The 26,030-nt window shown below is 57.2% G+C and overlaps 1 protein-coding gene across 2 annotated transcripts in view; it reads right to left on the reverse strand.

Annotated features, from left to right (window-relative positions):
• Positions 1-26,030, reverse strand: part of VAV2 (vav guanine nucleotide exchange factor 2) — a 193,300-nt gene that overhangs the window by 76,426 nt on the left and 90,844 nt on the right. For both annotated transcript variants that reach the window (XM_058524427.1, XM_058524428.1), the window contains exon 3: positions 15,062-15,120. In XM_058524427.1, the coding sequence (XP_058380410.1) occupies positions 15,062-15,120 (59 nt within the window). The remainder of the gene's footprint in view (positions 1-15,061; positions 15,121-26,030) is intronic.

Raw genomic sequence — 26,030 nt, forward strand, 5'->3', positions numbered from 1 at the left:
CCCTGTAGTCCACACGGGGCCAGAGGAGGGTTTTGGACAAAATCTCAGAGGCCACTGCCCTACTGAAACCCCCAGGGCTTCCCCTCACACTCAGAGAGAGTGGAGACCCCCTTCTATCCCTTCTATGCCCACCCTTCCCAAAAGGGTCTCCTTCTCATCCCGTCCCTTGTACTCCTGCCCCTCGCCCCTCTCCATCCGCAGGAACCCAAGCATCTCTCCCAGAGCCTCTGCCTGTGCCTCCAAGGCCCCAGATCTGCCCACATGGCTCTGCTCACTCCTCAGGGGTCAGCCTGAATGGACGTCGCCTCCTCTGCGAGGCCCACTGACCATCGCATCTGAGTGCCTCCACTCCCGCCCCCACCCCGTCCCTCTGCCGCACCACCCTCTGACTTGTCCCCCTGAAGCTGGGGGCCTGGGAGAGGGCAACACATAGTAGGTGCACATGACGAGTGACAGGCCAGGACGAGAGGGGAGAAGTGCATGCTGGAGTGTTCCGGCACCGGGCCACTCTGGGCACATGAGGACAAGGGCAGGACTGCAGCTCTCCCACCATGCACTGGGGGAGTCCAGCTTGGCTACTTCCGAGTGGAGGACTGGACCTCAGCCCTGCTGGATGGCGCCAGCCCTGGGTCTGAAGGCGGCCTGGGCGGGCTGGGCTGGGTGAGGGCCAGCTGTCCGGGCCTGTGATTCCTCACCTTGGAGTCTGTAGGGCCGAGGGCCCAGCCAAGCCTTGGGGCCGGGCTCCAGGCCTCAGCTTTAATCAGAACCACTGGTGCCGCCGGCTGCCCTCCTGGGAGGGGCATGGCCGGACCCCTATTCCATCCAAACCCTGCTCCCAGACTGCCAGCCACATTTCTAAGCTGGAGTGGTGTGCAGGGCCCCGTGAGTGCTCAAGGAAGGGAGGGTCCAAGAACGGAATTCACCAGATGGCAGAAAACCCAGCTTTCAGCAGCCACCAACCCCACTGGGGACCAGGCCAAAGCCAGAACAGCATCTCCACTATGAGCAGCTCCAGAGCTGGGCGGGATAGAGGCCTGCCTCGGTCTCCCCCCTCAGTGACCCCAAAGGGGATATGGAGCCTTACCTGCCTCAAAGTCAGCAGGTGAGGCCTGAGGCCAGTGTCCCCAGCCCCAGAGGCCAGAGGCTGGAAGGGCCCGGAGACGCCCTGGGCAGTGGATCTGTGCCTGGGTCAACGCTGGGCCCGGGGCCCTGGGATCCCCAGTTGACTCCCACCTGAGGACAGGGGGGTGGAGTCCCAGCTCCACCACCCACCAGCTGGTGACCGTGGGCAAGAGGTGCCCTCTCAGGGCCTCAGCCTCCTCCTCTGCAAAGTGAGGCTGAAACTCCCGCCTCCAGGGTCCAGGGGAGCACTCAGTGAGCTAACCATGGGAAGTGCCCAGCCGCACGCGTGGTCGCTGCTGCTGTGATGGGGGGATGGGAATAGGTGGGGGGACAGAAGGGGACGGCAGCTCCGGGAGGGCCAACCCAGACACAGAGCCACACGCCACGAGCCGCACTAATCACACGACAGTGAGCAGAACAAGTGACTGGCCCCTGACTGACCCTTTATCAAAGGTCCAAAACAATGAAGACTAAACAAAACTACACACAAAATACAATAAAGCTAGGGGCTGGCCCGGTGGTGTGGTGGTTAAGTTCGCGTGCTCTGCTTTGGCAGCCCAAGTTTCCAGGTTCAAATCCCGGGCGCGGACCGATGCACTGCTCATCAAGCCATGCTGTGGCGGCGTCCCATATAAAGTAGAGGAAGATAGGCACAGATGTTAGCCCAGGGCCAGTCTTCCTCAGCAAAAAGAGGAGGATTGGCAACAGATGTTAGCTCAAGGCCAATCTTCCTCACCAAAAAAAATAAATAAAAAATAAACAATAAAGCTAATTCAACAAGAGCAAGGAGACAATGAACCTAAACTCTGGACGGCGGATCCTTCCGGATGGGGCCGCCAGGGGCCAGGACCAGGGAGGGCATGGGTAGTGATATTTCCTTGTGCCCTGAGAGCTAGAATATTCTAGTTCTTCAGTTGATTGGCGGGCTCATGAGTGTTAAAAATAATTAAAAATTAAATAAATGAATGAATAAAAATTGAAGAAGGAAAGATCAGAACAGAGAATAGGAAGGTAACGAAAAAAGCCAGACAGTCAATTCCAAGACTCCTTTCTCTCCTGTCACATACCGCTGCGCGCTGGGTAACGAGGCCACGTGGTGGCGGGGCGGCCCGGCGGGAACCCGAGTCCTGAGCGCGGAGCCGCGTATCGCTATGGGCTGAGCAGGAGGTGAGGGAGACAGCTGTGGGCGACAGGCCGGCTCCGGGCTCACTCGGCTCACCTGCCGAGAACCAGACATCACCGTGGGGGCCTGTGTTTGAGGTCGGCTCCACCACTCCCTCAACGCGTGACTTCGGGCGAGCCCCTCAGCCTCCCAGCCTCAGTTTCCTCCTCTGTACAATAGGGATAACAATAGTCCCCACTCCCAGGGGTGAGGGCCTGTCACTGAACATCCTGTCTTCACCAACAGGGCAGAGTCTGTTCCCGCTGGAGGCTGACTGTCAGCCTGGCCCTGGGGACAAGTAATGGAGCAGAACACAGCCATACACACGTTCGCTGCTATAGGTCACCGAGACGCAGCGGCTATTTGTTGCCACCGCAGAACCTGGTCCACCCTGAGCAACAGAAGCAGCCAGCGCAGAGGAGAGCCACGGTGAGGACAGCACAGCGACATTCGGAGGACTGGCCCTTTATCACTAAATAATTGGACTGTTCAATAATAAACAGTAAGAAGACTGCCCCTCTTCCAGTGACGAGACGAGAGGGACTCAGGCTTGTCCGAGGGCTGTCTGTGCACGGAACTGGGTGCACCCAAAGCACCTGAAGGCAGCTTCTTTCCACACGATGCTGCATCTCGCCATGTCCCTAAGTCACTTGTTCCACCCGCCTCTTGCCAAGGGCAAGACTTGGGCAGGTCCCTCCCCATCGGCCACAGTTGGGAGCAGAGCTCAGGGCTGTAGAGAGCAGAGCTGGCCTCACCCCAGAGCTGGGCTGGGGGGCCCTGCTGACGACAGGCCACATCCCCCATCGCCGGCTGTGCCGGGGTGTCCCATTCTGTTCCAGGGGCATTTTTAACGCCCTCACATCCTTCCTGCATATGTACAAATCCCACTGCAAAACATGACAAGACTTTTCTCCTTGGCCTCTGAAAACGAGCCGGTAATGTTACCCAGCTGCTTGATGAATTTTTAATGGTGATATTTGCTGAAGAGGCTGCCTTTGATTGTTTTGCTTGTTACAGAGTGAAGCCGTCTTTGCTCCCTAGAGGCTCTGAGAAGGCTCTGGCCCAGTGCACGTGGACATTCTTCCCGCCCCCAACACTGAGTGCTATTGGGACAGGGCACCAGTAGAAGGAGGAGGCCCACCCTCCAGTCCTTGCTAACTGGAGGCGGCCTCTGAACCCCAACTCCCCTGCCAGCTGCTGCACTCCCCCTCGGCATTCTGGTCTCGGGGCGGCACGGGCTGAGGAAGGGCTTGGGGTAGGGCTCTTGGGGGTGTTGGTCAGCTTCCAGGAAGTGCAGCTTCACACCTCCACACACAGGCATGCCGAGCCTGAGGGACCCCCATCTGGTCCTTGCCCCAGAGCTCAATGCCCAGCAAAACCCATGTCCCCATCATGTTAGGGTCCTGGGGCCGCCAACGACCAAGTCCCACAAACTGGGCAGCTGACAACAACAGAAGTTCATTCTCGATGCTGGAGGCCAGAAATCCCAAATCCAGGTGTGGCAGGGCCATGGGAGGCTCCAGAGGAGCCGCCTTCCTGCCTCACCCCGCTCCTGGGGGCCCCAGGCGCTCCTTGGCTCGTGGTCACATCCCTCCAGTCTCTGCTCCATGTCCACACGGCCTCTCCCCTCCTCCCCGTGTCTCTCCTCCGCATCTCTTACAAGGACACTTGCCATTGGATTTAAGGCCCACCTGGGTAATCAGGATGATCTCACCTGGGGATCTGATTGAATTACATCTGCCAGGACCCTTTTCCCAATAAGCTCACGTGCACAGGTTTGGAGGGCATGTCTCCTTGAAGCCACATGCAGCCCGCCACCCCTACCCTTGCCTGGGCGCTCTGTGGAGAGCCAGGGGCTGGGACGCAGCATCCTCAGGCCTTGCCTTGAGAATCAGCGCTCGGGGCTGCTCTTGGCGGCCCCTGCTCCACCCCGGCCCTGGGCCCTCACCATGACCTCTGACCATCAGACCACCGTGAACCTCCCTTTCAGAGACCAAGAAACAGGCTCAGAGCCAAGAAACCTGCTGATAATCACAGCAGCCGGGACCCGAGTCTCTCGGGCCGGCCCTCAACCCTGAGCCTCTGGGTTCCCCCTCAGCATGCCTGCCCTGCGTGTAGCTACCGTGCGTTCACCTGCACACGGCCAGGGGTCCAGTGTCCATCACCCCACCCGATAGTGACCAGTTCCCACTGGATCCCAGCACCTGGCCCAGGGCCCGGCATCGCCAGGCACCAGCAGAATGAATGAAGGAATGAATGAATGCATGGCTGCTAACTCCCTGGGCCCGGTCACCACCTGCCCGGGACCTTAGGAAAGTGACGCCCTCTGGGCCTCAGTTTCCCCATGTGCAAAAGGAGGCGATGAAGGGCCCTTCCTGCATAAATGTTCCAGACTGTGAGGCCTGGGCAAAGGGTCTGGCATGTGGCCCAGGAGACTTGTGAGTCTTCGAGGGTCACGGCAACACGTGTCAGGACTCAACGCCCCTTTGTTTCCCGTCCCACTGCCCAGCGCAGACAAGTTCTCGGCCCACCAGGCAGCTCGTGCTCGGGGGTTTTCATCATAAAGCGATTCTCTCATCTTGGCACGGGGGACATCTTTCAGTGAGGACAGGCCAATGTGGGCACCCGTGACAACTCCCCTACCATGATTTGGAATTTGGGCACCCAAGCTGCCCCGAGGAGGCCAGGGGGCTGGTGTGATGCTGGTGAGCTGCAGACTGGAGCAGACACGCGCCCCCAGATGCACAGTACCCCTAACGTCTTCAAAAGCACCTTGGGCAGAACCACGACCCTGGGCTCTGCGGCTCAGGCACCGTTGAGCTCCTCCGCAAACGGAGCCCATGGTCCGCCACTGCGGAGTCAGGAATCGGGAAACTCATGCACTTTCTGCTGTAACCCTCACAGCCTACCCAGTGGGTGCTGGCAGAGCCCCCCATTGGCACATGGGGAAACTGAGGCACTGAGAGGCGGCTCCTCCTGTCTCTTAGCTTTGGACCTACTCCGTGCCGGGCACGGGATGAGAACTTCGAGGATGTTGTCTTGAATCCTCACAACAACCCAGGAGGGAGTTACAACTGTGACCCCACTTAACTGACGAGGCCATCGAGGCTCAGGGGGTGAGGGCACTGACCCAGCATCTCGCCGCCACCCAAGTCAGCCAGGTCACTCCTTGGTCCACCCCGCTCCGTTATAAAGCACTGTTGAGTGGCTACTCTGTGCTGGGCAGCAGACAGGTCCCAACCTTATCACTGCCGGACCACAGAGGCTGTGACCTTAATCGCTTTACAGCACCACACTAGCCACCAACCAACTGACGCTCACGTGACATAGGGCAGAGAGAGGATGGATGGAAGGACAGTGGATGGATGGAAGCACGGAAGGACAGATGAGTGGATGGATGGGTGGATGGATGGGTAAGTGGATACGCGATGGGTGGCTGGAAGAATGCATAGACAGATGGGTGGATGGATGGATGAGTAGAAGGACAGACGGACAGACAACTGGATGGGTAGATGTATAAGTGCACAGATGATGGATGGATGGATGGATGGATGGATGGATAGGTGGGTGGAAGGACAGACAGACAGACGAATGGGTGGATGTATAAATGCAGAGATGATGGGTGGATGAATGGATGGATAGGTGGGTGGAAGGATAGACAGACAGACAGATGGATGGGTGGATGTATAAATGCACAGATGATGGGTGGATGAATGGATGGTGGATAGTCGGTTGTATGGACAGAAGGACAGGCAGGCAGGCAGGTGGGTGGATGGGAGGGAGCGAGTGAGGAAAGGGAGGAAACAGTAATAATAATCCATTAGATCAGCTCTGGGGGCAAACTGACAGCACGAGCAAGTCCACCTGACAACGACTATAAAGAGAGCAGCAAAGAGAGAAATTTAGCTGCATTTTGTCTTTTACAGAAGACGAGGCAGACCCCCGCGCTGCTGTGAGAGCTCCAGCTGGCTGTCCACGCCCCTCCTGCCAGGCTGCCATCCCGCGTCTCTTGACCGTCCGCAGCATGAATTAGCCCCCCGCCGTCCCAGCACGAAGCGGCCAGTTAACACACTTCTGAACAAATGTGACTCTTTCCAGCTCTCACGCCCCCAATGCTGGCGGCAGGGAGAAGCACGCACAGCGACCCCTAGGAATTCTGTTCAGTGAGGGTGAAGGATGAGAGGAGGCGGCCCCTCCCAATGTGCAGGGTGGAGCTGGCCTCACTGAAGTCGACTGGCCACTGTCTGTCAAGCACCTCCCCACGCCAGGCCTGTCTAAGCACCTCGCCAGGCTCCCCCACTCAGCCCTAACAACAACCCCGTTCACCGACAGTGGCCAGGTCCCAGGTGTCCAGGGAAGGACACTGCAGGCCCTGGACACTGGGAAAGGTTCGAAGCCTCCATGATGCTCCCTGGGAGCTCCGTCCTGGTGGCCAGTGCGAAAGGACGTGGCCTTAGTGCCGCCAAGGTCAGCGCTGGGTTCTCCCCTCTGCCCCAGGGCCGCCCCTCCTCCCCAGTGTGGATCACCATCACCAAGGGAGGGGAGAGGATTCTCAGACAAGAGGGGGCAGGAGTCTTGGAGCAACAGACCTGGACGCCCGGCCCAGCCCCGGGCGGGGGCCCTGCACAGGCGCAGGAGGTCGGGCTGCTGTCGCTTGTGAGGTGAATGGAGGGGGACTCCAGCAGCCTCGCTGCAGTCGTCATTCTCTCCCGCTGGCCCTGTCCCTACAGCCTCATCAAGGCTGCCCCACCTTGGCCCCTCCACACTCTGAGGCCTGCCAGCCAGCAGCCACTCCCAGGGGTTCTGTGTGACACACGCCTGCAAGGCCAGCGTGGGGCAGGACGGGCTGAGCACAGCCACATCTACGTCTGCACCCTCGCACTAGGCCCAGCCCACACAACCTGCGCCCCCTCCCTGCACGAAGCGCCCCCATCCAGTGACAGCCCCGTCACCGGACCTGGCGCCACATCAGCTCCTTAAACCAAAAGAAACGAAACTGATGAGGCCAGACTGCCCCCGCTCCCCTGCCCTGACTCCCTCCTCCAACACTTCCCGCCAGGACGGCCGAGCACCCTCCCTGCCACCGCTGCCAGCACCATGAGGAGCACCATTCCCTCTAGAACCTGCAACTGAGTCCCCAAGAAGGATCTGGAACACTCTGGGCACCTGCCGCCCTAGCTGGTGTGATCCCTACGTTCAGACTCAGTTGTCAGCACGCTGATGTACAAGGAGATACCAGGATGCAGAAACGAGCGAGACCCGGGCCTGCCCTCCAGGAGCTCACAGTGCAGAGCGAAGAAAAGAGACGCGGGCGTGTGCTCACACGAGCACGTGCACACACATGCACACACGCACCCACAAGCACACACATATACGCACACGAACCTGTACACGTGCACACACGTGCGCACACATGCCATCTGACATGGCTTGTTCTGCCTGAGCTTGGAGGCCTAAGCGGGGGCCCAGGCGAATGTGGGGAAGAGACCGCACGGGAGCAGTGTGGGAATGAGGTGACGACTGAGCAGGCTGGAGCTCTGGGCCGCAACCCGATGCCAGCCTCACTGAGTGTCACCTGGCTTCCTACTGACCTGTGCAAGTGGGGGACAGCGTGCCGGGCCAGGCACCAGCTGGACAGGGCAGCCATGTGCGAGCCCACCCACCAGAGAGCTGGCTGCCCAGGCCCAGCAGCAGGTTGCAGGAAGCCGGACCACTACCCCGTCAGCCAGCCAGTCAAAGGGGGCCCCTCCCCTGGGAAGGAATCTAATGTCTTCAGATTCCCCCCTCCCACGGCCGGCTCCCGTATCACAGTGAAGGAGAGGAACACAGGCTCTCCAGTCAGGCTGGCCTGGGGACTCACAGCCCAGCTGTCGCCCCACAGCAGATCCACCGAGGACAGGTAGCCAGGACACTCGATGTCACCAGGCAGGACGATTAAAACCGTCTTGCTGGCAGAATGAGCTGCTAAGCATATAAAACCACCAGAGCTCCTTTCTCGTGGATAGGCCAATCACCTGGAGTTACCCAGGAGGCACCAGATGGGGAAAGGGACATCGTCAGCCTGGGACATCGTCAGCCTGGATGGGCAACAATGCGGAGAGGTGGGGACTGTGCCTCAGAGAGAGGACGCCAGGAGCCACAGCCGACATCTGCAAACACAGGAAAGACTCAAGGAGAAGAGGCCGGGCCTTCTCAGCTGACAAGACCTTCACCTTGATGAGAACCGAGGGAAGCTGTGGCTCTCCTCCCTAGAAATGCAGAGTGCCGGACCCCTCCACGCCCCCTGCAGCCCCCCCGATGGAGACGTCTCGCTTCAGAGGTATCCCGCTCCTTCAGGTGATTCGGGAAGGCACAACAAGGTCTGGGGGTGGGAAGTCAAGGGCACACCCGCTGACCATCTGGATGGACTTTCATGGCCCCGAGTTGGGCTCCAGTGAGCTCTTGGCCCCTGGAGGAGTAACGACAGAGCCCATCGGGGTCTGAACCAGGAGACCCCGTCGGGCGACAAGGCTGACTGACTGCTGAGGCTGCTCCGTCTTTTGGTCTGTAACCCCCGGGAGCACGTGGGGTGAAGGCTCACTGCCAGCTCTCCCGACACATGGGAGACCGAAGAACAGGCTCTCTGCAGCCAGCCGGAGATGACAGGCATTCACCTTCAGGTCCAGAATGTTTGTTTGTGCTTGGATTTGGATACGGGTGTGTCTGACACTCTGAGAATTCACTTCAAACTGAAAAGGGAAGTTCCAGCGTGCTGGGGCCAACGGATGTCCAGTCTCTCCCGCCCCTGACCCCCGCCCTGTCCACCCTCCCCGCAGCCTGCCGGGGCCCAGAGGAGAGATGTCAGCCAAGACAGCCACCGTGGCCCAGCCCCTCTCACATGGGGCTGGGGTCACTCAGACTGGAGAAAATAAAAGATCCAGCATGAGGACCCCCAGGAACCCCAAACTAAGCACCAAAAACAGAACTTTGGGGTGACAAGAACAGGCGGGAGCCGCTGTGGTGAGGGAGGCTGCAGGGCCAGCCGTAGCGGCAACTTCCCACCTGGTGGCCTGGCAGGGCCCTCCCCTCTCTGAGCTGCAGCTTCTGCATCACATGCAGTGGCAGAGTAGCGCCCTCCCTGGTGGTTCTTGCAGAGAAAACAGGAAACCCGGCCCAGCACAAGGTGGCCCGGGGCCGCCACCAGGAAAGGAGAGCTGTGGGTGAGCGAGTACCATTATACAAATGGTCATGGAATAACCATCACCCGTGACGTGGACACCAGGAGGGGACTCAGCCTCCAGCGCCCGGGCCCACGCGGGGGACCAGGGATTGATTTTCTAGGAGAGCCAGTGTCTTCTGTGTGTCCACTCTTGTGTATTTTTAGGGCAGAAAATAATCCAGATGTCAGAAGGCAACCCGAAAGAATTGAAACCAGGTATTCAAACAAACCCCTGGACACGAATGTTCACTACAGCACGATTCTCAATAGCCAAAGGGTGGAAACATCCCTAGTGTCCATCAACAGGCGAATGGATGACGAACCGTGGTCCATGCATACAACGGAACGTTATCCCATCACCAAAGCCTGGCACACGCTACATCATGGACGAACCTTGAAAACGTCACACTAAGTGAAGGAAGCCAGACACAAAAGGCCACATAGTGTATGATTCTATTTACACGAAATGTTCAGATTAGGCCAATCTGCAGATAGAAAGCTGACTGACGGGTGCCAGGGCGAGGGGTACGGGAGAGCCGGGAGTGACTGCTTCATGGGTGCAGGGTTTCCTTTCGGGGTATGGAAATGCTTTGGACCTGGATAGAGGTGGTGGTTGCACAACATTCTGAATGTGCCAAATGCTACTGAATTGTACACTTTAAACAGGTTACTTCCACGTTATATGAATTTTACTTCAATATAATAAAAAGTTAAAGAGCAAGAGAGAGGACGGTGGGGCTGGGCCAGGACTGCTAATCAAAGACAGAGGCCGGTCCCTGCCCCCGGGAGTGCGCAGCCCCGTGAGGACCCAGGGCTGACCCCCAGCACAGGACCCAGTGCGGGTGTGTGCAGAGCCTCTTGCCTAATCCTGGGGACCCTGCAAGGATGCCATCTGCCTTCACTCCTCCTGCTGCTGTCACAGCTCGCCTCAAACCACACGGATTTATCATCCTGCAGTTCTGGAGGTCAGAAGTCTGAAATGGGTCTTATGGGCTCCAGTCAAGGTGTCCACAGGGCTGGTTCCCTCTGGAAGCCCCAGGGGAGGATCTGCTCCTTGCCTTTCCAGCTTCTAAGACCACCCATATTCCTCGGCTCATGGCCGCATCACTCCAACTTCTGCTCTGTCATCACATCTCCTGTCTCTGATTCTGATCCTCCTGCCTCTCCCTTGTAATTACAAACGTCACTACACCTGCAAAATTACATCCATAAAAACTTATTAACATCCACACAGGGCCCAGGAGTTAGGAGGTGGATGAATTTTGGGGAGCCACCTTTCAGCCCACCACCTCGCCAAGCAGCCCGTGGGCATCCACTGAGTGCCAGGTGCTGCACTCATCACCCTGCACAGTGTACAGGCTCACAGAAACCTTGTACAGCAGGGTGAACTTTCCCAGCCTACAGAAGAAGAGACAGAAGCTCCAAGAGCACCCCTGCCTAAGGTCACTGGGAAAGCAGGTGGCTGACAGAGCAGACCTTCATGGGCTGAGGGCTCCTCGGCCTCGCCTTTCAGCTTCAGTCATAGAATCTTGCCCTTCGCCATCTCCTCCCTCCCAGCCATTCAGAGCTGTGATGATCCCCAAACAGGACACCCCTCAGTCTGGAGGGTCACCTCTGGCATTCCCACATGGTGAGCTGGATGACTTGCCATGGACCACCTCCCCCCAGCACCTCTCTTCTGATCCCCCAGCAGGCAGCAGGGAGGGACTCTTAGATTAAGTCTCCAATTCATCAGCCTCTGAGAAGTATAATTGGGGCTTTTATGGAAAATCAGCTCATTATGCAAAGTACAAGGGTTGTAAAAATGATCATTTTTTAAAAAGAAGCACGTTGAGCTCCTACCCAGGCATGAAAGAAACGTGGAAGAGATTCCTCAGGGCTGCAGGCTGGTCTGTGGGTTTTCAAAAAAGGACCGGCTTTGGTTAACCAACACCTTTTGCTGATTAATAACACGATGAGACACTCTTAAATGAGGAGGCTAGTTACTGTTTTGTGAAGTCCTGGTGGACCCCACATATTCAATTACCTGTGAAAACCCCTCAGCCTGTACGTGGGGGAGGGAAAGATTATTCAAACTTGTGTGCTGCGTGGGGCTGCAGGAGTGTGCTGCCCGTCTCCGGGGCTCAGGGGGTGAGCTGTGTGAAGTGACGGAGGTTCTGTTCCCAGGGGACGCAGAGGGAAAAGACCCTGGAAAGTTCTGGATTGGGGCTCAGAGAGGAGGGGGAAATGCAGGCTGGAGGAGAGGGCACAGAAGGAAAAGCAGTGATCAGGGCGAGGAGATGGGGTGACAGACGGGCGGTTCTTTCTGCAATGGTGCCTCTCGGACGGATCAGAAGGCCCCGACTTTCCTCTCGTCTGCACACACCTCCCTCCTTTCCCTCACTTCCTCCTCCTCCCGTGGGCAGTAAAGCGTTAACTCAGCAGACCTGAGGTGCCCACACCCTGCACGTCAGAGAAAGGTCTGGCCCTGGCCCAGCTCCCGGGAGGGAGCCTCGGAGTCCTTGGGACTCCTGCCTGATAAGAGTGTCTTTATCTCCCTGGGGCCTTGGGCCACGCCAGAGGGTCTCTGCTGTTGAAGGGATTTACAGGGGAGCCTTGGACCACACGGTATCAGCTCTGCCTCTGCAGGGGCGGGAGACTAAGGTCCTGTGCACGGGTGGTCAGCTGTGTCTACATGACCTTGGAAACCCTTTGAAGGAGCCGTCCCATGTGGTTCTGGGAGAATTAAGCACTATGCACATAACTCCACAGAGAGGAGAAGTGGAAGCACGCACCTGGTCTCTCCTGGACCTGCCCCAGGCGCCTTTTCTACTTGCTAATTTGACTCTGCCTCCTTTCGCTGTAATAAATCGTAACCATGAGTCTAACAGCTTTGCTGAGTTCTGTGAGTCCTTCCAGGAAATCATCAAACCTGAGGGTGGTCTTGGGGACTCCCAACACACTTTGTTACATTATTAAAACAACTATAATATTTCTTGAGCCCTTCTGTGGGCCAACCCTGAGCTAAGGGACTGACATGCCTCTTCTCAACAATCCTGAGAAGCCCCCCATGTCTATCCCACCTCGTTGGTGTCTACAGGGACTCAGAGAGAACCTCCCACATAAGGCCCCCAGCTGACCAGGTGCAGGGTTCAGACAGGGGTCTCACTCACTCCACAGCCCAGATGTCACCCCTCTCTGCTCGCCGTCTCCTAATGGGGCAGCAGGCTTCAGGGCTGGGGTCCTCACTCCCCCTGAAGGGGGAGCAGGTGCTGCCCAGGTGGTTCCCCGAACAGAGAGAGAAGAGGGTGGGTTTCCAGTCTCATCTGCCAGCCTGAGGGCTGATGGGGTTTGCTTCTGCTCGTACAGGATAGAGCGGCTAGTGAAGCACACACATCATGGAGCAGCTCAGGCCATCAGGGTGGAGGGCCCAGGGGAGACTGGGGGACAGGGGCAAGAAGGCCAGGAGGGAGGGTACCTCTCGAGGGGTCTCCACACTAATCAGAGGGCAGGACACACACAGGGACAGACGCAGGACCGGCTCTCACGTTCTTCACCACCCTCTAGGCCACCAGCACGGTCTCAGTGCCAGCTGTCCCCCAGGGAAACAGAGGCTCTCAGAGCCTGTGGGGGAAGGGGGGTGGAAACAACCTTGGCCTTGGGAGGGCAGGGGCATGGAGAGCCTGGAACACCACTGAGGACCGCGGCCAGTGCAGAGTCAGGCTGTCCCGTCCGCCCCAGGAATGTAACTGGGCTCCCCAGCACCAGCCCCGGTTCGGGGAGAAGGTTTCATGGATTTAGAGAAGCGATCGCACTCTAGTATGTCGTGAAAGAGCAAACACGATGACTAACTTCCGCTGCGTGAACTTCACTCCTGCCCAGGTAGACGTGTAGATATGCATAAGGATGACGGATATGTCACAAAGAGGCGGGGAGAACCACCACACACGTCGTCATAGGCTAGTGGGGGACGCACAGATATTTCCGGAAAAACAAAAACCACATACAGGCACACCTCGCTTTATTGCGAAGACATGGCGTTTTTTACAAGCCCCTCCACCAGCAAAAAGATTGTGATTCGCTGACGGCTCAGATAACGGTTAGCATTTCTCAGCAATAAAAAAGTTTTCAATTAAGGTAGGTGCATTGTTTTTTCAGACATAATGCTATTGCACACTTAATAGTCTACAGTATAGTGTAAACATAACTTTTATATGCATTGGGGAACCAAAAAATTCATGTGACTGGCTTTATTGTGATGTTTGCTTTATCACGGGGGTCTGGAACGAAACCCACTACGTCTCTAAGGTGCACCTGTACTGTCTTTGTATCCAGAAACGAGACACTTTTTTTGGATTAAACATTGTAAACCATCTCTATGACAGACCTCACAAAAGCTACACTGAAAAACAGCCCATGCAACTGGGGGCCTCAAAGGTCTTAGTAATGTTCTAGAATGTAAGCTGGGTGGTGGGTACAGGGGTGTTGTCTTATTGTTATTCGTTATACCCTAAACATGTCACAAATATTCTTTTGTAGGTGTTTAATATGTAGTCTAAAAACACTTGAAACAGCCTACCCTATGTCTGACATTAAAAACAACAAAAAACAAAAATCCTCAATTCAAAGCAGGTCCTCTGAGACCCCAACAGCAAAAGAAGTCCCAGTGGGTTCCCTGACATTTCCATCTGCCCTGGTGACTCTCCTGGGCAAACAGCACACACCAAGGGGCAGCTGTGGGCCCAGATGCACCCAGCACCACGGCCCTGGGACCCCCACAGACAACACCAGGGTGAAGCCCCCTCCGCCGTTCAACCACCCTCACATGTCATTTGCACCCAGGCGTGACCCCCTCCACTCCGCCTTCAGGCGGGGCTATTTCTGCCCTCCCGAACCTCTCATTCCCACCCTGCTGGCCCACCTCCTCCAGGGACCTCAAGGACGGGCAGCTCCCGTGCTCGTCCCCACCCAATCTGGAACCTGGTCCCACTTGGACGTCTCCCTGACCCCTGATCTGTGGGTCAGAATCCGCAACAACCAGTTCTCACATGGGGCGGCCCCCTCCCCACTGCCCCGTGCCCCATCCATGTGTCAGAGATGAGAGGCCAGACCTCGGGAGTCACGGGATTCTCTGAGGCTGAACTCCGCAATCCAGGCAGAATTAAACCCGGGAGTGGAGAGACTCCTGCAGAGAGACCCGCGGCCCCCACGCGGGCAGGTCCGCCTGCTCCGGCCCCGTCATGACGAGTAAACACCAGCGATCTCCTTCGAGGCAAAGCCTCCCCCCTTCTGATGCGTGGAGAGTGTATTTAGGTGGGCAATGATCTGTGAAAGGATTAATTTGCTGATCTTATTACCTAAATCGAAAGAGATTTTGCAGCCATCAGTAACATGCTTACACAATTTCCCCGGTGTGAACGGAAGGCTCCCTCTCCTCCCCGCCCCTTCCAGCGGCCACCAATAGGCCACTTGACAACAAGCAGAAAATTCACGATAAAGACCCAGGCAGGGGAAATCTGCTTAAAACCCCAATGTCTGTGACAAGGCATGCGGTGGCGGGGCAGATGGAGGGCCCACGCTCTGCGCTCCAGAAAGCTCACCTGATCCCTTTGTTCTGCGCCACATTGTGCAGAGAAAGTCTCGACACCGCAGAGATGACCTGGGGGAAGATGAAAGAGACGCTCTGTAATTTCACCAGAAACCAGAAAGTCATCATAAAACTGTAATGAACTGTTTTGTAGACGGAGAGAAGTGTTCACTAAGCACATTTCATCTTAGTAAAAAAAAAAAAAAAAAAAAAGCACAACATAAGATTTTTTAGGCTAGGTCCCTAGTTTGTATTTATCATGCGAAATTTGCCATTTAGGGTGCGCTAATATTTGCTGAGGGCTGCCGTACCCTGTGCAGAGCCTCAGAGAGGAGCAGGGCTCGGCTCACATCCCCGCTCTGCTGCCCCCGGGACCAGCTATTAACCACTCGCTGAGCTTCCTTCTCACCCAGAGGAGGGTCTGCTTTGTCAGGAGGCTGCGGGTCTTAACGGAGATCATGCTTACAAAGTGCTCATTCCATGCTGCTGTTCTGGAAGTTACCATACGACTAATAACAACTCATGTTCACGGTAGTGCTGATCCATTTCAGAGATGGGGAAACGAGGGCCCAGAGAGGCCAAGTGACTTGCCAAAGTCACACAGCAGGCCAGGGCATGGTCCTGCCGTGTGTTCCAGCCAGCCTCTTCCAGACACACAGGACCCACTTGTCTCCCAGCCTTAAAACTCTGACACAGTTATTCCATAGATCTTCAAAACAACAGGCAGGAAGCAGGCATGAGGCTCTGAAGATGATTATGGGGAAACCGAGGCAGAGAGTGGGAGGCAGCGACCACGGAGCACAAAGCATAACACACACATGCAGGACAAGAAGCTGCTCACGATTCATTACAGGATTTACGGGGCACCCGCTGTGCCAGACACCACGCACTGCGGAAGCAGATGCGAGCCTCGACTTCAAGACTTCGTGGTGTGAGCGTGCAGAAGTTCATCTGTGTGAGTACCTGTGTGTGGGTGCAAGTGTGCACTTGTGTGTGCATGCATGTGCACAAGAGTGCATGCGAGCTGAAGTGTGTGCACTGCGTCTGTGTCTGGGGAAAGGGAACGTGACCGTGACCCGTGGTGACCACTTGCTACATACACAGACACCCCCTGCTGGGTGCCGGCTGTCCCGGAAACTGAGCCCAATGGGCCTTTCCAGTGCATCGTCCTGGCGAATCCTCACACCTCCTAAGGCCAGTCCTGCCACGCACATTTTCGAGACAGGAAAACTGAGGCTAGGTCCCTTGCCCAAAGCCCCCCGGCTGGGACACACCCCTCAGACATCCTTTAAGGCTGTTCTCCTTCTAGCAGCAATTTCTTAAAGGGAGGCGGAAACCCCAACCAGTACAGAAGGGCCCTTTCTAGCCTGGCGAGACGGCACATCAGGCCAACAAGCCGAGAGCTGTGTGCCATCTTCCAGGAGGTGGTTATATTTCAGGCACCAGGACGCATGGAAGTTATGAATCCAAGAAATGACTAGGTTCTTCTGTGTTTCCTCAGACAAGACTCAATTGGCTTATTATGCAGCTAGCCCAGCCGGGGCTCCCTTACTTGTGTGCTACAAGGGGTCTTTCACGAATAACAAGCAACTTGGCTTCCGCTGTTATTCTTGGCTTTTAAGAGCTCTAAATATTTAGGGAGAACAAAAATTAAAGCAATATTGCTGTATGTCCTTACAGTTAGTTGATGGAATGCTGGAAATGTTAGCTTGAAGGGTTTGGCAACCGTAGGGCACACATTCCACTCCTCTCCTATGCCACCCTCGGCAGACATAGCTAATTGACCGCCATGCTCCTCCCCATCGAGCCAGACTCGGGCTCAGCATCCTTCCTGTGGAGTCTGCACGAGGCACCAGCAATCGGTCAGCGTTGGCCAGGAGACAAAACCCGTTTGCCGACCTGGAGTTAGCGCAAAGGCCGAGTTTTGTCAGGTGGAGCCCAGACAGAGGAGAGGCCACAGGTAAGCGAGCCAAGACCAGGAGATGGGTCTCCGATGTGTCCGCATGTCTGGGGTCCCAGTGCACAGAATGGCTTCTCCAGGTGCCACGACCATGGCAGCCACGGCCGTGAGCTCACAGCTGCTTCGCTCCAGGCTGGAATCTGTCACTAGTGGTTTGTCAGGGGCTCAGCTCTGGGTTCCCGTCACCAGACGGGCAGCTCCTTAAACGGGGTTAAACGTGCCAGCTCTGCCAGAGGCGCCCCATCCCTCGCTCCCCCCAGGCTGCGTGCTTCCTGGCTGACATCTGCACAGGAAGGGGAAATCTCGGGGCCCACCACAGGGAACCCCGCTCCGGTGACCCGAGGCCCAGGGCAGGGGCTGCTGGGAGCAGACATGGGACCCCTGAGAGCCATGGGGTCAGAGGAGGGGCAGTGGCAGCCCCGAGTGAAAAGTTCGGGAACGGGTGCATCTCCTTGCCAGGGCAGCAGAGCACCCCGGCAGCTCCCCACAGCACCTCCACCCCACTCACAGGACGGAGAAGCTGGCCTTCCCCAGAGGTGTCACTCATCACTCTCGGGGCACCATCAAAAACCTCCCGGCCCAGAGCCCCTGCCAACCCTTCTGAAAGGTAAATGTCAAAGGATGACATTTTCCCAGCTTATATCTGCACTGCTCACCTGCGTCCCGCTTAACGGATGCAATGAAGACACACACACCTGCTCCACCGTTCCCCCCACCCCCCGCAGGAGCCAGCTCAGGCCTCGGGCTCCGCGAGGCCACAGCCGCTCCTCCCGGGCCCACGGAGCCTCAGCCCCGGGCCAGCAAAGGAACGTGTGTGCAGGGGGCCGCGCAGGGGGGTAACATGAGGAGAAAGGAGTGCCCCGGGAGGACCAGTCCCGCTGGGAGGGGCAACACGCCCCACCGGCTCCCCAAAGCAGCGGCTGTCTGTGCCGTTCACCTATGTTCACCCCCCACCAACGTGACCTTTAACATTTCGGACTCCTTCAACACTGAACAGGGGCAGATGTGACAGAGGACGGGAGGTGGAGGTCTGGCGTCTGGACCCGGTGTGCAGTCTTGGCTCATCCCCACCCAGCCTCGGCCTGCTCTGACCCCACGACTCTCCACCAGGTCTACATTCAGGCAGATTCCCAGACCCAGCGGCCAATCAGCTTCCTCACACTTGCGGGAGGAATTCTAGGACGCAGACCCCCGGGGCCCCTCCAGAGACTGGGACAGAGACCAGGAGACTTGGGAGCGAGACAGACGAGACAGAGCAACCAGCTTCTTCTTATGCTCGACCATCTTGTTCACGTTCCAAGTCCCTCTTTGTGTTGGGGAAACTTCCCGAGGCAGCCGCAGGTATCCCCCGTCTGCTTCCTTCCTCTCGTGCTGGACGTGGCCATCGGTCAGGGTGTCCGACCCAGCCCCGCCGCTGTGACCCCGCCGTGGGCCCGCCGTGGGCCCAGCTCTGTGCAGACACCCCTCCAGGCGGCTCCCCCCCTACACGCCTCCAGCGCTGCAGGCGCCATGGGGCGAGGACGGCGGGGGAGGCGGAGGAGAAACGGGGGCGGGTCGGGGCTGCAGCCAGACGGCCTGCCCAGGAGGAAGAGTCCTGGGTTCAAATCCGCCCCTCCCCGGGCAAATCGCTTACGCTCCCTGAGCCCCAGCTGGCTCCTCCATGAAACGGGAGGAAGCGGGTCCACCGCGTGACTGTGGGGGACGCGACAGAACGTGTCGGGCGCCTGGCCCGCAGCAGGCGCTCACAAACGGCTTGCACAACCAGGGGAGCGAGGAGAGCCACACAGTGACTACAGGCGGCCCTTCCTCCCCTCAAGTGGATGGAAACAGAACAAAGCAAAGCACTCGGTTCAAGGCTAGAGGCTCACGTGGTTGTTACGACTTATAAAGGAGGAGTTTAGGACAAACGCTGGAAAGGCAGACAGAGCGAGACCCAGGGGCAGAGGGAGAGGTGGAGAGAGACAGAGAGAGGAGCTCTTTGACTTTAAAAAGCAGCATCATTTGGGGGTCCCCTGGGGAGACAGGGAGGATGTCCAGGGGCCTCTGGCAGCTCTGGAGCTGTCGCCGCTCTGCTGAAACCCGCCTGGGGGAGCAGCCCAAATGGCTGCCTCGCGGGCACGGCCAAGGCAGGTGGAGTAAGCTCTGGGCTTGCAGGGTTTGTCCAAGCCTCCCCTGCTCAGGGCCTGGGCTGCAGGAGGCCCGGCCACAATCAGTCAACCTCCTGCTGTCCAGGGCTGTGATTCAGGTGAGGACTCACCTCCTCCCTCCCCAGGAGCAGGGTTTGCACACGGCAGGGGGCTGAACCACTGGCATAAACTCAATTGACGGGGTCCTAACAGCATCTTTTAAATGAAGTAGGATGGGATGGGAAGGGATGGGATGGTGTGGGAAGGCAAGGGAAGGCAAGGGATGGGATGGGATGGGAAGGGATGGGATGGGATGGGATGGGATGGGATGGGATGGGATGGGATGGGATGGGAAAAGACGGGAAGGGATAGGATGGATGGGAAGGGAATCTATGGGATGGGACAGGACAGGATGGGACAGAAAATACCAGAGAAGAGTAGTAAATTAACTATTGTTTCATGAAACCTATTTCATTCTAGAGGACATGAATGATTTAAGCTTCTCTGACTTATTCACTCAACAAACGTTTAATGCGCCCTACTAAGTGCAGGTACTATGCCTCGTGGTGGGGACATAACAGAGGGTGAAGCAGGTACAGGAACACTTTGTCCCTCCACAGGCGCCATCTCAGAGCTCCAAGAGCCCCAGGAAGGTCCCTCCCTTGAGATGAGCTGGCCTGAGATTGCTTCCCCATTTGACAGACAGGAAACCAAGGCCCAGTGTCCTGGGACTGGCTCAACCTCACAAGTCAGTCAGCGGTGGCTCTAAGAGGAGAACTTTCTGTTACCCCACCCCATCGCACCTTGGTGTGGAGGTGTGGTCCGTGACAAAATGTCTTTCGGCCTCCACACTTCCCTACAGGGTGGGCAGAGGCTGTGGTTCCAGAGGCATCACGCGGAGGCCACACCCACAGGAACACACCCTGGTTGGCTATGCCTTCTGCTGAGAATGACCACTGGCACTCTGGCTCACCTCAGGCATGCCAGACGACTGACAACCCTTCATGTGCCACATTCAGCTTTTTCCAAGCTCTTCTGGGGCTGGCATCACATCTGACCTTCAAAACCAGGCTCTGAGCTGCCTCTTTGCATTTCACAGTTGAGCAAAGCTGCAGCTCAGAGGTTATATGATGGACTTAACTCACAGAGTGACTTTAAGAATGCTCAAAGAATGTGTGGGTATATGTGTGGGTGGGTGGGTGGGCGGTGGATTGATGGTTGGATGGATGATTGGATGGATGGATGGATGGATGGATGGATGGAAGGATGGACAGATGGGTGGATGTATGGTGGATGCACGGATGATGGGTGGATGGTGATGGATGGATGGACAGCTGGACAGATGGGTGGATGAATAGTGGATGGATGAATGGATAGATGGACAGATGAACAGGTGGGTGGATGGGTGGATGGGTGGATGGGTGGAAAGGGAGATGGACAGACAGGATCAGCAGCAAAGGTTCCAGTGAGAATCTGCTTCCCAACCCCCACATCTCCATTATCAGAACATGAGCTCCACTTACTGAGCACTCACTCTGTGCTATGCACTGGGATTAGCATGACACAAACATCATCCCTGCATGTGTTGTTCCCTCCCCCAGCTCTCCATCTGTTAGAAGCAGACCCTGGGAACTAGAGAGAACAAGGGCCCTGCCCCAGGTCACCCAGCAATAAGTGGCTGACTTAAGAATAGAACCCAGGTCTGGGCGACTCGAGCCTGTGTTTCTATCAGCTGCACCACGCAGGAACATGCAGCTGGTAACAAAACCTCGTACCCCTTCTTCTGGGCCCGGCTGGACCACATTTTCCAGCCTCTCCTGCAGTGACTGAGGTCCACCCAATGGATGGGAGCAGACACCAAGTGTGCCACTTGCAGGCCTGGCTTACAAAACCTCCCTGTTCCTGGGGCGACCTCAAAAGCCTCATGAAAGGTGGCAAAGCTGCCATCAGCTTGGGTCCCTGAAGGTCTGCATGGAGCAGAGGCCACACACACACACTCACACACACACACACGTTCTGCCCACCCGGACCCTCCCTGAGCAGTTCTGCCGGCTCCCATCTAAGCCATCACGGCCCAGATCGCTCTGTTACAGCAGCTCTGCTGTAATCACGGCGCCTCACTCTTCCATGGCAACTCAGATCACAACCTAAGCCCAGGCAGAAACGATCCAGAACAACAACAAAGACGGGTACGAGTCAACCTTCGAAAGGGATCTGGGGCTTCTGTGTGCTGGTGACGAGGTGAGCAATCGCTATAAACGTGCAGGTCCCATCAACCCTAATTGCTCGCAACAGCCACACCGATCAGGAGGGCTTCCCCGCCCCAACTCTCCCTCAGTCATTAGGAATCAGTAAGCAGGAACCGCACAGACCCGGCCGGAGCCCGCGCCACCCCGACCCCCCCCTCCCCGAGCCGAGCCCGCAGACCTTCCTTATCAGCCATTCCCACGCATCTGGAAACACACACAGCTCGAGCGGAGCCAAATGGCAAGATTATCAAACTCATTTAAATATGTTGCCCCAGAAACTCACCTATCTGCCTGGGAAATCTACAGCTCACCCAGCTGCATATTTAGAAGCAAATCATTATAAACTGCTTTCTCCAACACAGCTTGCATTGTCCTTCTGTTTTTCCTCTTTTCACATTGAGAGAAGGTCAGAAAAAACTTGGTGCTGTTGCCTTCAGAATGACAAGTGGCCAGCGAGGAGGGATTAATTATGAAACGCGTGCAATCACAGCTTCGAATTCAAGCTCTGCCACCAGGAGGAGGCCGGGGAAAAAAGCAAGCAGGAGAAACCTGGCGTCCACACGTGGTGCCTGGCGAGCCAACAGGACACGGGACACGGGCTGAGCCGGATCCCAGGCCCCGAGACAGCTAAGCGCAAAATGAAAAATGCCACTCAGAGAGGAGTGTATGGAAAGAGGGTCTGGTTGTCCTTAGAAAGAGGGTCAGAGCTCAAAACAACTCAGGAGGAAAGAAAAAGGATAAAAAAGAAAAGTCTGTGGTTATCTCAGAATGGGGCCACTCCTCTTTCCTACCCCTCAACTGAGCCTTTCATGCAGTTTGAAACCATGCCCCAAAGCTAGCTTCATGTCCTCAGTCTCCTTGGGTCTAGATTAAGACCCTCAAATGCAAGAAGGAGAGACCACCCTGAGCCTCAGGGACCAGCAGCCCGAATCTCTGTGCCTTGCATGCTATAGGTGCTACGTCTATGACATGGATACATGGATACGTGGATGGATGGATGGATGGATGGATGGATGGATGGATGGATGGATGGACGGGTGGATGGATGGATGGGTGGATGGGTGGATGGGTGGATGGGTGGATGGGTGGATGGATGGATCCTTGGATAGATGGATGGATGGATGGACAGGTGCCAACACAGAGGGATCCCTCACCCCAATCCCTCCCGATAAAGACGGACCCCTGCTGGTAGCCTCACACCTCTCTGCCACAGTGCACCTCCTAGGGTGGAACCCAAGCACCTAACACGCCCTTGACCCCCTCTGCACGTAGGTCCTTCCGTCTCCAGGGCCACCCACCATGGGGCCAGCGCCACCCTGGGTTGCAGAGTGAGCAAACTGAAGCTCAGAGGACCGTGATGTGACTGAGGTCTCACAGCCAGGGGAGGGGACCACGCATGAGCCCAGCTCCTAACCATGTAGAAGGCCACACAAAACCCAGGACCCTGGGCGTCTGTCCCAGCCACCTCCCCGGGGCCAGGAGACAGTGCTGGCCCCCTCCTCACCCAAGGTGGGGTGGCTCAGGGACAGACGCCGGCTGGTCCCTGGCTCTGCTCCACTCCACCCTTCCTCTGAGCGTCTGCCCCACCCCTCGGGCCTCCCTTCCCACCGGAATGAAGGGCTGGGACTCGGGTCTGGAGTTTCCCGGCTCTGATCATGTCAGGGAGTCCCAGGCCACGGCACACAGGGCAGACCAAAAGGGCCTGGGGAGCCTCTCTTGGAGGGGGCCAAGCAGAGGCCCCCAGGGATGTCACAGCTGTGAACCAGACTCTGGCTAGGGCCAGGGCCAGGGGGAGGCAGACAGTATATGACCCAGGGCCTCTGAGACCCGGCTGACCGCTACTCTGAGCCGAAGTGGGGAGACAGGAAGGGGCAGGGGGCCAGCCCCCATTTCCCCCAACGTTCTCCGTGTCTCCAAGGCTGCGTTGGGTGGGGGGTTGAGATTTAACTTCCCCTCCTCCCTGACACAGCGTGGCAAGCTGGGAGAGGAGGGCTGATTGGTGGCCCTCGCTCCCTGGCACCATCCCTTCCCCACTGCCCCAGCCAGCGTGCGAGAGCGACGGGGCCTGGCTGCGCCTGGGCCCAGCCCCCCGACAAGGCCCAGCCCCCAAGAGCTCAGAGAAGAAGGAAGCCTGGACCTGGACAGGGCAGGACGTCTAGCCGGGAAACCTCAGGGAATAGTCACTTCATACACCTTGGGAACCAGGAGGCAAGACGCTAGAAGGGAAGGCTGGCCCAGGTGTCCTCATGGAGCACAGCGAGGAGTCAGGTGCTGATGGGGCATCCGGAGCAGCACGTCCTTCTCTGAGAAGCCGCTCCAAACTTGGGGTTCCGGAGGCGTCTCCAATAGACAGGGTCTGTGGCTCATGGAGGGCGGCAGATGCAGGGTGATAGAAGAATGCATGAGCCTAAGTGGACTCATTTATTAATGCCTACTCTGTGCCGGGCATGTTACAGAAGCTATTTTAATTAACTTGTAATTATGAGCAATGCAGCAAAGAGGCACAAAGTAGGTCAAAATGCTGGAGACCTGGACTCAAGTCCTAAACCTGCCACTGGACATCTAAGCCACTTCTCTCTGAGCCTCAGTCTCCCTACCTATGGAATAGGGAACATTACACCAGAGATGGCGAACGCACGTCACACGTGCTGCCACACTCCCTTGCTGTGCTCATGGCAGGCATCACTAATCGATTGTGCTCTTTCCTGCTAAAGCCAGAGGCAGCCCCTGGAGCTTTTTCTACACAGTGCTCCGGGCAGCCTCTGCCTGTGCGAAACATCTGGCACGCAGGAAGAAACCCGTGTCCACCTGGGAAATGCCTGACCCAGATGGTCTTGAGTCCCTCTGAGCACTGTCTGCTGTCCCTGATCCGTAACAACAGGACAAATGCTGCATTGTCACATGAGGGAGAGGACCAGACGAGAACCTGCCTTAGCTGTTCCCGACCAGGAAGGTTTGCCTAAATGAGTCAGGGAAATTTAAAATCCTTAGTGGGAGGAGCTTAGCAACCATCTGGTCCAGATTCTTCAATTTGCAGATGGGAAACCTAAAACCCAGCTAGGAAGATGTAAGCGATTGGCAAAGGCCACCCAGTGACTTCCAGGCAGAGCCCAGTCTAGAGTCGGGAAACTATCTGGAGTTCAGGGCTCAGCTCTCCCTGACGGGGCTTCACTAAGGACAGCGAACATCTGTCTGGGCCTCCCGCCTGCCAGATCTCTACTGGCTTTATTTCATTTTATTCCCTAAAAACCCCCCACGAGACACTTTTGTCGCTCTTCCCATCTTACGGAGGAAGGGGTCCACGTCTGACAAGTACCGAGCCCAGGCGGACCCAGCTCGTCCACTTGGCCCTGGCCCAGAAAGGCCAGCTCATCCGCCTGGATCACAAACCTCCGCCTCCAGGCACCAAGAGCAGGGCTGCTAAGTGGGGCCCCGCAGTTCCACGGGGGCCAGGAAGCCCACGAACCACGACGGTGGCTTCGGGAGCTGGCGGGTGGGCCAGCCCCGGGCTACTCACTGTCTGCGAACGCACGCTCACTCATCCCCATCGACACTCCCTCCCTCCTCCCTGGTATCACACAGCTGCTGAGACAGGGCTGACAAGGCTGCGGGCGGGGAGCACGGCCCGGGCTCCTCTACCCACCGGGATAAGGTGCGTCCAACTGTAGGAGGCGTCGCAAACGGGGCTGCAGACAAGCAGCGGCACGGCCCCCCTTTGATCCGAGGCGAGGCCACGAACCCAGACACAAGTCTGCTGCCCGGCGGGGTGACTCACTGCCCCGAAGGTACAAGAATCCCAAAGGCAGCACCTGGTGTCCCGCCCAGGCCTGAACGCCAACAGCGCGGGGCGGGAGGGAGCCCCGTCCCATGTGGAGACCTTACCCTCTCCAAAGGGCCCCAACTACACTCTTCCCTTCTCTCTTCTTGGTAGTGGAGATTGTGAACCAAGGGGCTGGAAAGCAGGTGTCTACACAGCAGGCTCCCTGAGTGGGTCCCTGTGCCCCCACCCACCCGCCCACACCTGCCTCTGCCTGTTACTTTGATTCCTGCCTTGGCATGTATGGTTCGGCCCCACCACTATTGTGTGGGGTCAGGACCATCATCTCACTTTCCAGATGAGGAAACTGAGCCCCCGATGGCTGACCACTTGCCAGGGACACAACCGTAAGAGGCAGCTCCAGGACTGAGCCCAGTCTGTCTGACCCCAAGTCCTTTCTAAGGCGTCTTCTGCATTGTCACTGAAATGCCTCCCTCCTTAGCCTTTAAAAAGTTGCCAGAGACAGGGAATGGATCCTGTTTCTCCTGTCCCCATCCTCAAGGTGCCTAGAACCAGGGCTGGGATGGTGGCAATCCTCCAGCGCACGATCCCAAGGGATGCCAAGCCACAGCCCCCAGAGGCTGGGACCCACCCTGGGCACTCACAGCTGTTTTACTGGCCAACCTGGCAATCCCGCTGAGTCCCAGCCCTGAGCAGCTCTCAGAGCTCCATCCCTACCAGGAACCTCCTGGAATGAGCGGATGCCTAAGTGAGCCTGAGTCTTGACCACAAGCTTGAGCCTTGACTGTGAGCCTGGCACTGGGGCTCCAAAGTTGCCCCACTATCTCACTGAATCCTCAACACCCAAGGGGGTCAGTGTTACTGGGCCC

The sequence above is a fragment of the Diceros bicornis genome, chromosome 28 (assembly GCF_020826845.1).
Source record: "Diceros bicornis minor isolate mBicDic1 chromosome 28, mDicBic1.mat.cur, whole genome shotgun sequence".
Lineage (NCBI taxonomy): Eukaryota > Metazoa > Chordata > Mammalia > Perissodactyla > Rhinocerotidae > Diceros > Diceros bicornis.